Source organism: Leucoraja erinacea, chromosome 5 (assembly GCF_028641065.1).
Source record: "Leucoraja erinacea ecotype New England chromosome 5, Leri_hhj_1, whole genome shotgun sequence".
Lineage (NCBI taxonomy): Eukaryota > Metazoa > Chordata > Chondrichthyes > Rajiformes > Rajidae > Leucoraja > Leucoraja erinaceus.
In genome coordinates this window covers 22,408,133-22,421,342 of record NC_073381.1, presented here as the reverse complement: position 1 = coordinate 22,421,342, position 13,210 = coordinate 22,408,133, and the positions used below count along the sequence as shown (strand labels likewise).

At 46.4% G+C, this 13,210-nt stretch overlaps 1 protein-coding gene across 1 annotated transcript; it reads left to right on the top strand.

Annotated features, from left to right (window-relative positions):
- Positions 1 to 6,702: 6,702 nt before the first annotated feature.
- Positions 6,703 to 9,615, top strand: fam110c (family with sequence similarity 110 member C). The gene is given in 3 exon segments (XM_055635236.1): positions 6,703 to 7,856; positions 7,858 to 8,251; positions 8,363 to 9,615. Coding segments are annotated over 3 exon segments (1,320 nt in total). The 5' UTR covers positions 6,703 to 7,565; the 3' UTR covers positions 8,998 to 9,615.
- Positions 9,616 to 13,210: the final 3,595 nt, after the last annotated feature.

Sequence of the window (13,210 nt, the reverse complement as noted above, 5' to 3'; positions counted from 1 at the left end):
CAACTGGTATCTCTTCTCTAATCTTACTATGTTTAGTCATTACAGTTATCTGTGATTTCACACCGCTGCTTTGAAGAATGACACGCATGCGTCCTGGCGGGGTTCTTCACGTATTCCCTCAACGTTACTCCTCATAAAATAACGATCAAACTTCAAACTGGTAAGTTCTCGTTTAATCTTACTATTTTTATTCACTAAATTGGAACTGGTTTAGATTTATTCCATGTCTCCGATTGTAAGAGCAAATAGCAAATTCCTCAAATTGTGTCCAGACGTGGTGAGAGTCTATTATTTGCCCCTTTTTTTATTTTTAACATTCCTCATGAAACAGATTCTGTTCCTTGCTCCCATTTTTTTAGGAGAAGCAGTATGAAAGAAAAACTTGTGTTCATTTAGAACATGAACAGTGACCCTGAAATGATGCGATGAGTCTATTCTCTGACAGGGCTATCCAGGGCCATGTTAATATCAGTGTTTCATATTCCTAAATGCATTCAAAGGTGTTATCCTAATTGTTCTAATTGGCACTGTCAGAATGCAGCTTTGTTCATGCATTTGTGTTTATAAGCTTGTAGCAGAAAGCTCCGTTCATCATTAATGTGCTTTGTTGAACGTTAATGTAACCTGACGCCACTCGCGACACTGAAAATAACTGTCCCAGCCTTGAAAATGCTATCAAATAATAATTCCAGTATTTCCTACATTATAATCCTATAATCACGTACTTATCTCTAATCCACCTTCACTGACAAAGATTTAATGGTGTTCAAAGCATAAAACTTTTCCCAAGCTATCATTATTGGGAGTTAAGGTTTTTATCCTTGGTTCAATGTGTATTGTTAACAATTATAGCATAAAAAGACAAAAGCAAAAACCACCCATTTATATGCTTTCAGCACAGCACTTTTTAAATTATAAACAATTTTCAGTTTCAATGTGATATGTTCTGTTTAATCTTTGTACAAATTAGTCCTTACATGAAAATGATCAACTGAAATGGTATTGAAATATCTGGAAGAAATATTTCTGAATAGGCACTCAAATGTCTTTCACATTTATCGGCATAAGCAAGATGTTTTATTTTTATTAACATATCAGTCATTGATTTTCATTCTTTCATCAAAATAACATTCAAGAACTTCAACTACAATTCAAGAACTTCAATTTTAGCTTGACCAGATAATTAATCACCAATATGTCATCATCAGATCAAGGTGGTTTAGCATGACATGCAATCACATGCTAAATTCTACTAGTTTAGTTTTTTTTCAGTTGAAGATGATCCTGTCAGATTCCCATTACATTTGTGCTTGTTTGGTTTAGAATTTATGGACAGAACCAGCACTTTTTCGTAACCAGTGTGGAGGTTTGCGTGTTTTTCCCTGTGGTTTTAATTTCCCCCGAAGCACCAATTTCCTGTAATTCCAGTGTGGCACGCACCCCCCCATCCACATTAACGGGACGGAGGTGGAACGTGTTTCTAGCTTCAGGTTCCTGGGGGTCAACATCTCCGATGACCTCTCTTGGACCCACAATACCTCAACTCTGGTCAAGAAGGCTCACCAGCGTCTCTTCTTCCTGAGGAGACTAAAGAAGGTCCATCTGTCTCCTCAGATTCTGGTGAACTTCTACCGCTGCACCATCGACAGCATCCTTACCAACTGTATCACAGTATGGTATGGCAACTGCTCTGTCTCCGACCGGAAAGCACTGCAGAGGGTGGTGAAAATTCCCCAACGCATCACCGGTTCCTCACTCCCCTCCATTGAGTCTGTCCAAAGCAAGCGTTGTATGCGAAGGGCGCTCAGCATCGCCAAGGACTGTTCTCACCCCAACCACAGACTGTTTACCCTCCTACCATCCGGGAGGCGCTACAGGTCTCTCCGTTGCCGGACCAGCAGGTCCAGGAACAGCTTCTTCCCTGCGGCTGTTACACTACTCAACACTGTACCTCGGTGACTGCCAATCACCCCCCCCCCTCGGACACTCCTCCCACCAGGAAAAAAAAACTATAACTGGATGCACGTAAATAGATTTATTTATTGCTCAAATTCTATGTCGCTATTCTAGGGAAATGCTAACTGTATTTCGTTGTCTCTGTACTGTACACTGCACAATGACAATAAAGTTGAATCTGAATCTGTGCAACAACTGGTATGCAAATCAGCAACTATCTGCTACTCCTCGAGCACCTGTATGGTAGGAGAATCAGGGAATCGTAAATGGGAATGGGAGAGCATAGATTACAGGAGAATGTGGTGCAGACTCGAAGGGCCGAATGGCCTACTCCTGCATCTATTTTCTATGTTTCTATTTTCTATGATTGTTCTGCAGGTTGGCATAAGGTTTATAACCTGCATGGGCCCAGGTTGTAAAACAAATAAATATGAATAGGTTAATAAAATAATAACTCAAAATCACTGAAGAAAAAAATTGCAGGCCACATTTTTTATTAAAAACAAAATAACTGCAAAAGACTGAAATTTGAAATATAATGAGGTAATGCTGAAAATACTCAGCAGGTGCAGCTGTATCTGTACTGAGAAGGAGTTAATTTTTGGGGTAAATTACCTTTCCTTTTCTGTTTTTAATTACCAGTTTTTAGTTCTCGGCTCTGAGAAATGGGTTGAAATCCAACAACTAGTAAGGTTCACTATGCAAAGAAAAATACTGTGGCTGTCCATCCTATCGAGACCCCTTATAATTGTATAGACTTCTATAAGGTCACCCCTGTACATCCTAGACTCCAGTGAGAACAAACCTAGCCTATTCGATGTGTAGGAAGGAACAGTAGATGCTGGTTTACACCGAAGATCGACATAAAATGCTGGAGTAACTCAGCGGGTCAGGCAGCATCACTGGAAAAAAGGAATAAATGACGTTTTGGGTCAAAAACCTTCTTCAGACCTGAAGAAGGTCTGAAGATGGGTTTCAACCAAAAACGTCATCCATTATTTTTCTCCAGCGATGCTGCTTGATCCGCTCCGCTGAGCTATTCCAGCATTTTGTGTCTATCCTAGCCTATTCAATCTCTCCTTTTAACTACCGACTCCATTTCTTGCAACATCCTGGTGAATCTCTTCTGCGCTCTCTCTAATACTGCTCATCCTTCCTGCCGTGGTGGCGACCAGAACTGCTCGTAACTCGGAAAAGAAAAGAAACAGTTGTGTTGGGAGAGAAAGCAGGTCCGGAGAGAAGGGCCAGCATCCGACCTCTGACAGTGAGTGAGTGAGTGAGTGAGTCTGGTTGTTGATCCCAGCCTGCTCAGTTTGGCCTAGCCCACAATTGTTGCAGCTAAGGTGGGGAGAAACGCGTGTGGAGATTCCCCATTCCCACCTGGCTGCGGATGCACGCAGCTTCACAGCAGGTGGCAAATCTATCCTCATCCATCTCACCAGTTTCCAAATGCTAGATTGTATGTTTGGTAGTGAGTCAGACCAAGGGCTCATTTCTCTGCTGTACAGATCGACGACTATCATTTTACAGTCTCAAAAGGGCATGTGGGTACTTTGCATCTGTGGCCACTTTTAAGGCAGACACCAAAGCCATTGTCACTCTGTGATATATATTTCAGTCACTGACAGTATGCTGCAGCACGGCTACAATCTGCCAATTTGGTAATCAATTATTAATTTCCACATGCAGTTTTGTCTGTGTCTGGATTGCTACTTGGCTGCACAGTCGTGAGTGTAAACAGAGTATAGTAGTGGGCTGTGAATGCATCCTTGTGGGGCACCAGTTTTTATGAATTATCGTAGAGGATAATTTGTCATTTATCCTCACTGATTGTGGTCTGTGGGTCAAAGATCCAGTTGCAGAGGATTCAAGTTCCACGAATTTGGAGTTGAGCTTAGGTGGGCTAATAGTATTGAAAGCAGAGCTATAGCCGATAAATAGGGGTCTGATGGAGGTGACCTTCTTATCCAGGTGTTCCAAGGATGAGTGTAGGGCCAGGGAGATGCATCAGTGGTAGACCTGTTGTGGTGAGAGGTAAACTGCAATGGATCAAGGCTGCTTGGTAGTCTTGAGATAATGTGTGTCGTAACCAGGCATTCAAAGCAGTTCATGATGGTGGATATCAAGATCCCTGGATGGTCGGCATTAAGGCATGAGATCTTACTTTTCTTTGGCACCGAGATGATAGTGGTCTTCATGAAGCAGGTGGGGAGTAAGGAGAGGTTAAAGATGTCCGGGAACACCCACTAATCTGTGCAGGTCCTAATGCCCCTGTCCCACTTAGAAAACCTGAACGGAAACCTCTGGTGACCTTGCGCCCCACCCAAGGTTTCCGTGATGTTCCCGGAGGTTTTGGTCACTCTCCCTAATGGTCGAAAGTGGTTTCCGTGTAGTCGAGGCATCTTCTGTGTTCCTGCGATTATTTCAACAAAATCAAAACCGTCCTCAACTAAAAATAGGTTGCCGTTTGGTCGAAGCCAGAGGAGTGGGGTTGCTATTTACTTACAGGCAGTCGAAGGCCATCTCCTTCGCTGACCGGCCATTTTGATTGGCTCATTGGAGGATCCTATAGGATCTGCCAATTTGGTAATCAATTATTAATTTCCACATGCAGTTTTGTCTGTGTTTCCTACTATATCTGGATTGCTATTTGGCTGCACATAGGATCTTTGTTTTTCAGGACCTAGAAGATCCACCGGAAGGTAAAATGCCCGCTTCTTAAAAATGTCTCCACTCCTTCTCCCCCCCCCCCCTCCCCTCTTCTCTCCCATTCTCCCCCCCCTTCTCTCCCCCTTCTCTCTCCTTCTCTCCCCTTCTCTCCCCTTCCCTCTCCCCTTCTCTGTCCTTCTCTCCCCTTCTTTCCCCTTCTCTCCCTCCCTCCCTCCCGCACTCTCTAAAGGACTTACCGTGCTCTGTGGCAGCCGTTTACCTTCCTCTTCATCGCGCAGACAATGCTCCTCCCCTGTCCCTGGCCCCCACCTTCACGATGTGTGTGCGTGTGTGTGCGTGTGTGTGCGGTCGGTAGCAAAGACCCTGTAGGATCTTTGGTCAGTAGATGCAGCTCACGCTTCAGTCGAGGCTTTCCAGGCGAGTGACCAAAACCTCTGGCGACTCATGGAAACCTTGGGTGGGGCGCAAGGTCACCAGAGGTTTCTGGTCAGGTTTCCTAAGTGGGACAGGGGCTTAAAAGGATGCGGCCATGGACCCCATCCAGGCCTGTTGCTTTCCGCAGGTTCACACTCAGGAAGGCTGGTCTTACCTCTGCAACAGTGACCATGAAAACAGGCACAGAACTCATTGTGGTCTGACCTCCCAACTCTGAGAGGTCAGACCATAGACTACACCTCTGCTATCAATACCATTATCCCATCCAAGCTCATCTCCAAACTTGTGGAACTTAGAGTCACCACACCTTCTGCAACTGGATCCTCGACTTCCTTACCAACAGACCACAATCAGTGAGGATAGGTGATAAATGATCCTCCATGATAATTTTCAACACTGGTTCCCCACAAGGATATGTACTCATCCCTGTACTATACTCCTTATACACTCATGACTGTGCAGCCAAATACCAAGCCAACTCAATTTACAAGTTCACAGACCACATCACCATAGCGGGTCAGGTTTCAAATGATGAGAGGGAGTACATGAAGGAGATTAAGAACCTCATAACCTGGTGCCAAAACAGCAAAAAAATCCTCAATGTCAGCAAGACAAAGGTGATCGTGATTTACTTCATGAAGTGAAAAAGTACACACACCCTGGTACACATTGATGGCGCCGAAGTAGAGATGGTCGAAAGTTTCAAGTCCTTAGGAGTAAATATCACCAGCAATTTGTCCTGGACCAGCCACATCAATGCAACGGCTAAGAAAGCACACCAACGCCTCTACTTCCTTCAAAGGCTTAGGAGGTTCAGCATGTCCTGGACAACTCTCACCAACTTCTACAATGCTGTAGAAAATATTTTATCGGGCTGCAGCATCACAGCTTGATTTGGGAACAGCTCCATCTTTCCATTGACTCCATCTACACCAGGCAGTCTTGGCAAGGCCACCAGCATAATCAATAGCCAGTCTCATATCAAGATTCAAGTTTCAATTTATTTGTCATTTGGACCCCTTGAGGTACAAACGAAATGATGTTTCTGCAGCCAAAAAAATACACTACAAACAAATAGACCCAAGACACAGCCCCCGGCTGGCGATAATTTAAAGCCACGCCGGGTGGTGCATAAACATCCATCTTGGGATTTAGGGACATCGCTGTATCAGGGAATTAATGAGATAGACCGACCATCTACCTCATTGGAGAACTTTGGACTATCAACATCTACAACTAAAAAAGCTTTTCACCTTGGTATTATCACGGTGGGCATCTAATACTGCTGCTGGATCTAATACTGCTGCCCCCCAGATCCTGCAACTCACATTAAAATAAAAGACATTGAATTATTATTGGCTGTGGTTCAACTGATACGTTATCTTGTTTAAACAGTTCTCCATATGAGACCGTAAACGGAAGTAGACTAATCGCAGGTAATCCTACAATAAGTCCCCTAGCTGGAGATTTTCCCCGGTGTATGTTAGGGAAATCCATACTTCAGTACAGATAACTAACAATGGAAATTGCCATCCCTTTCTATGCCTGTTCACACATGTATTTTCCAGCAAGAGATCGCGTTGCTGCCTCAAGTCACACTCAGCAAGATCAGTTTACAAGAGTGCAGAATGGCCACTCAGCTTGAATCATGAAGTCTTGCGCTGTGGCTTCGATCACATATTTTAAATTTAATTTGATGTTTGCAATCAACTTTATAGTAACTTTGCAAGTTATCCTAAATCACTTGAGTATTGATCCAAGTAAAGTAATATTGATCACTGAAGCCTCTCTGAACTTTATCAGAACCTTATCAAATGTAGAATTGGCATTTCTCACTTGGTATGAAAAGCAGTAACAAAATGATAACGGTGGCAAAAGTGGGAAGTAATTTATTCCCTACTTTAACTTAAGTGCTAACCTGGAAGGATTCTATTAACAAACATTAGCCGAACCGACACATGTCTCGTAGTTTTAAATTAAAGTCAACTTTCTTTGTCAGTTTACAAACAAAATAACGAGCTTTACGTATTTGCGTATTTGCTATCGGCGTGCGATTTGCTTGCTGAGAAGTGGAGAGGCAGATGGAAAATAATCCACGTAAATGTTAATTATTCTCTCCTTGTTTAGGTAACATCAAGTCTCGTCCCATCCCTGTTGCATTACACAATTTGCTTGCTCCCAGATGATGTCATTGAACCCCGGAGCTGAGCCCTGATTTGCTGTGTTTCTTTGCAAGGGAGACGGCCCCTCGGCAAGGTGTATCTTGTGAAAGGGAGCGCCGGCTTTAGCAGGAGTCGATAGCTAGTGACAGCACCACCTGCGGTGTGTCACTGCCCTGGACTGTGAACTCGAGGCTTAGGAAGTTAACAACAAGCAAACAACCAAAGAAAATAAACAGAAGGCCGCAAGAGCAAGAGAGGCGAACATTGTGGAGAAAGTGTGCCTGCCTGTCTTTGCTTTATTCGCGGATGTGAAAACGTGTTGGCTGGATCCTCTAGAGTAAGATGCCGAGTGAGATCGCGCCCACTGCAAGCATGCCGCCCGAGGCGAGTGTCTCTCTGCCGCTCAGGCTCCTGACCAAAGGTCCTGGCTACCTCCGCAGTCAAATGGAGGGAGACAGGCGGGGACGGCAGAGCGCTGTGGAGAGACTGGCCGCCGACAAGTCCAAGTACGTGAAGAGCCAGACGGCGACGGGGTGCAAAGTGGAGCCCAATGGTTTGGGCAGCTCTGCCTCCGAGGAAGGCAGCAGCAGCGGCAGCGGGGCCAGCAGCAACACGAAGACTTACCTGGCCGCCGGGCAGCCCACAGCAAAGCGGGCAGCTGGGGCTCCCACCTGACATTGTGCGTCGCACCAGCTCCAAGAGGCTGCTCAGGCCCGACTCGCTGGTCATGTACCGGCAGAAGTGCGAGTTCGTGCGGGGAGCGGCGGCCACCAACAGCGCCCGCAGTTTCAAGGGCAATAGCAGCCTAGTCCGGCGATTGCTGCCCGGCTCTAGCGGCCGGGGCGACAAGCAGCAGGGGCCGGCAACGGGAGCAGCAACATCGGAAGAGGGAGAATTGGCAGAGGGTACAGAGGCTGCAGCACCCCACGGTACACAAGTATCCACACCAGCAGCACTCCAGAGACAAACAGCAGCCTCGCCAGCAGCACCCCGGGGTGCACACGTATCCACACCAGCAACACCCCGGGGTGCACCCCGGGGTGCACACGTATCCACACCAGCAGCACCCCGGGGTGCACACGTATCCACACCAGCAGCCTCGCCAGCAGCACCCCGGGGTGCACACGTATCCACACCAGCAGCACCCCGGGGTGCACACGTATCCACACCAGCAGCACTCCAGAGACAAACAGCAGCCTCGCCAGCAGCACCCCGGGGTGCACAAGTATCCACACCAGCAGCACCCAAGGGTGCATCGGTAACCACCCCAGCAGCGCCCCAGGAAGCAGCAGCAGCAGCCACGCCAACAGCATCGCAGGGTACACAGGTAACGACGCCAGCAGCGCCCCGAGAAGCAGCAACAGGTCGCCCCAAGGAGCCGCTCAAGCGGCGGGTTGGTGAAGGCGGATTACGGCGCTCGCACTCCGACCTCAGCTGCCGCTTCTCCCGAGCCTGCTCGGGCTTGGACAGTTTCTTCGAGCACTGCGGACTCGAGCCCGAGGTGATCGAGAACCTGGCCAGGGAGAAGTTTGCCGCCGTCGCCGCCTTCGAAAGCCTTGCCCTCAAGTTCCGCAGCGTGAGCTGCCCAGACTCGGAGAGCGAGCAGTCCCGGCACAGCAGCAGCGATAGCGGCAACGAGCCGCTCCGGGGCAAGAACAAGCCCCCGTCCTCTGCCCTCTCGGTCATCGAGCGCAACGCCAGGGTCATCCAGTGGCTGTACGGCTGCAAGAGGGCCAAGGAGCCCAAAGGCAAGGCTCCCTCTGTCCTGGTGTAGAATGGGCGCATCGGACTCACTCGGCGACAAAATCGGCTGATTCGGGATAAGGACTTTCTCCTCGATCCATCTATGCATTGTAAGATCGGAAGGTGCCTTCGTGCTAAGTAGAGAAGAGGGTGCCCAGAAAACTTGTTGTTGGGGTCCTGTAGCGAAAGCAACAAGAACTGTGGAGGCCACGGCGCGGATTTGGGGGGAAACCGGTGATTGTGGTTAGTGTTTCACGCCCCCAACCACCCCTCTCATTGCAAGTGATAAAGACTGTTAAAGCGTAGTCTCCGCTACGCAATTGGGAAATTATTTGAAAGAAATGCCCTAAACACTTTTTGACATATACTCTGCTGGGGTGAATTTCGGGTCTTACGGAGTAAAGATTCGGGTGACATTATGTTGTTATTTCATTTTGTTAATCAGTCTTCTCAAGAAACTAAGCAGAGAGTTGAGTGTGAATATTAAATTAACTTGTCGGCGTTGTCACTTGTCAAGTTTCACTTTCTCCAAGAAAAATAAACTGGCAAAGCTCTCACGCCTGTTGGCAAATACCACTGCGGTGTAATTCAAGAGTCAAGTTTGATTGTCATGTGCACTGTGACCGGAAGAATAAAATTCACAGGCTATTACCTGCTTGAACTGGTTCAGTTACAGCAAAATGGTTTCCAACTTCACTTTCTTTCAAGACAATGTTAAAGTTTGGAATATTCTTTTCAAGATGTTACCTGGAGGGAGTTACATTATATATATATATAATACTTATATATTAATCTCTGCAATATAATATATTGCAGAGATTAATTCTATTTTATCTTTAAAAAGAGTTTACATTTTAATGGATGGTGCCATCCACAAAAGTTTTCTGCTTGGATTGATTTAATCTACTAATCCTTTGTTATTTGAAATATATATTTAAAACTATAGTAGAAATATATTACAATAGTACAGCTCATTTCTTTGAAATGTTGAGTGACATGGAGCATGTAAGTAAGTAAGTTTATTGGCCAAGTATTCACATACAAATCACAGATCACAAAAGCTGGAATGTTTTCACATCAAATATATATTTAAAAAACATATTCGGGGCTGTGGGGGAAGAGCAAGGAATTGGGAATTACAAGATCACAGTAATGTACTCATCCCAGTTTCGATTGATGGGCTGAATGGTCTCTATGTCATACACATTATCTGACTGAAAATTGTTTACTAATTTAAGTGGAGTCAGAAGGATCTACAGATGCTGGAACCTGGAGTAAAACATAAAAGTGCTGGTGTGACTAAGCAGGTCAAGCAGCACCTCTGGAGGACATGGATAGGCAACATTTCAGGATGGGATCCTTCTTCAGTCCAGCTCCATGTCCTATTTTCCAGCCGCTTCAACAGGCTGGAGATATTTTCTAGTTACTTATTATTCCTCTGGAACTAAGCATTGGAGAGGATTGAAATAATTTAGTAATTTATTCATAATGTTTGCAACTGACACTTCTTCCCAAGACAAAGCCGACCTTAATTATTCAAAGGTAGACACAAAATGCTGGAGCGTCTCAGCAGGACAGGCAGCATAACTGGAGAGAAGGAATGGGTGAAGTTTCAGGTTGAGACCCTTATTCAGACTGATGTCAGGGGAGTGGGCAGAACAGAGATAGAATGTAGTTGGAGACAGTAAGACTGGTGGGAGAACTGGGAAGTGGGAGGGGGTGGAGAGAGAGGGAAAGCAAGGGCAATTTGAAGTTAGCGAAGTCAATGTTTATTCCGCTGGGGTGTAAGCTACCCAAGTGAAATATGAGGTGCTGTTCCTCCAATTTGCGCTGGGCCTCACTCTGACAATGGAGGAGGCCCAGGACAGAAAGGTCCGATTGGGAATGCAGGGGGAGCTAAAGTGCTGAGCAACCGGGAGATCAGGTCGGTTAAGGTAGATTGAGCGGAAGTGTTCAGTGAAACAATGGCCGAGCCTGCGCTTGGTCTCACCGATGTACAGGAGTTGACACCTGGAGCAGCGGATACAGTAGATGAGGTTGGAGGAAGTGCGAGTTAACCTCTGCCTCACCTGGAAAGACTGTCGGGGTCCTTGGATGGAGTTGAGGGGGGACAGGTGTTGCATCTTCTGCAGTTGCAGGGGAAAGTACCTGGGGAGGGGGTGGTTTGGGTGGGAAGGGACGAGTTGACCAGGGAGTTGCGGAGGGAACGGTCTCTGCGGAAAGCAGAAAGGGGTGGAGATGGGAAGATGTGGCCAGTGGTGGGAGATCTATTCAGTTTGACTGGAATCATAGGCACACACCTCACTATCATGTGACATAGTCTGATGGTAGATAATCCCAAGCAGGTTACTTTGTAAGTTTTTTACATTGCTAATGCAGGGCTGCGTTGTTGACATCATTTTGGTACACCATTGATATGTTGAATTTTTAATGTCTAGATAGTTTAAGGTTGATCTCAGATTTTGTTCCTGCCAGTTTCTCAAAAAGATCAAACTCCATTCACATTCCCATTGAGAGAAAGCTTTGCTTAAACTGAGAAGAAGAGGTGACCAGACATTGTTTATATGTCTACCTAAGGTCTCTCTCAGAAGAATTTTGATCACAGTTGACGACTCCAAAATTGGAGGAATTACAAACAATGAGCAAGGCTGTCACAACTCGCAAGATACAGTGGGCTATAGACAAACTGCAGAAATGGACAGGGCATGGCAGCTGGAGTTTAATCCAAGCAAGTGTGAGGTGTTGCAGTTTGGGAGGTTGAATGCAAGTAGAGAGTTGACAATTTATGGCAAGACCCTTAATAGTCACAAGGGATTGATTGTCCACATGATGGATTACCTCTTTTATAGACGATCTGTCAGACAAATGGCATTAACAGTTGAAATTAGTGATTCGTGTGAGTTTACTTCAATGTTCACCAACACCAACACCTCCCCAAATATTGATTACAGGTGTTACTGGAGAGTCAAGTATTAATAATAATAATATCTATTATTGTCATTGCACGTCAGTGCAACAAAATTTAGTATGCAGCTCCAACCGATGTAAAAGAAAAGTAAAATAAATAAATAAGCTGTGTGACGTGACCATCCGAGGGAGACAGTCCAGGGGGGGTGTGGGGGCACTCAGCAGGGCCGGTTCAGAGCCGCTATAGCTCTGGGAATAAAGCTGTTTCTGAGTCTGGAGGTTCGGGCGTAGAAGGCCTTGTAACGTCTGCCGGAGGGAAGTAGTTCGAACAGTCCATTAGTGTGAGGAGTCTTTATGGATGCTGACGGCCTTCCTGAGGCACCGTGTGTGGTAGATGCCCTCCAAGGCTGGTAGCTGTGTCCCAATAATCCTCTGCGCTCTGTGGACGACGCGCTGAAGAGCTCTCCTCTCCGCCTCCGTGCAGCTGAGATACCACACAGAGATGCCATATGTTAATATGCTCTCTGTGGTGCAGTGGTAGAAGGTTGTCAGCAGCTGTTGGGGCAGACCAGTCTTTTTTAATGTCCTCAGGAAGAACAGTCGTTGCTGTGCCTTCTTGACCAGCGCAGTGGTGTTGGTGGACCATGTGAGGTCCTCTGAAATGTGAGTGCCCAGAAACTTATAGCTGGACACTCTCTCCACACTTTCCCCGTAAATGGAGATTGGGGCTTATTCTCCATTATGGGACCTCCTGAAGTCAATAATCAGCTCCTTGGTCTTGGAGGTGTTTAGTGACAAGTTGTTACGTGTGCACCAGTCCGCCAGGTTCTGCACCTCCGCTCTGTATTTTGTTTCATCACCGTTGGTGATCAGCCCAATCACTGTTGTGTCATCTGCAAACTTCACGATGGTGTTGGTGTCGAATGCAGGAACATAGTCGTGAGTGAAGAGGGAGTAGAGCATGGGGTTTAGTACACAGCCCTGTGGTGTGCCGGTGCTCAGGATGATAGTGAAGGACAGGTGTGGGCCCAGTCTCACTGCCTGCGGTCGCTCCGTCAGAAAGTTCAGGATCCAATCGCACATCGGCGAGCTGAGGCCTAGCTGGTGGAGTTTGGTGGTGAGCTTGGTGGGGATGACCGTATTGAATGCAGAGCTATAGTCAATGAAGAGCATCCTCACGTATGTGCCCTGTCTGTCCAGGTGAGTCAGGCCAGTGTGAAGAGCCAGAGAGATGGCATCTTCTGGATCTAATTGCCCTGTATGCAAATTGATGAGAGTCCAGTGAGGCAGGGATGCTGGATTTGATGTGGGAGAGGACCAGCCTTTCGAAGCACTTC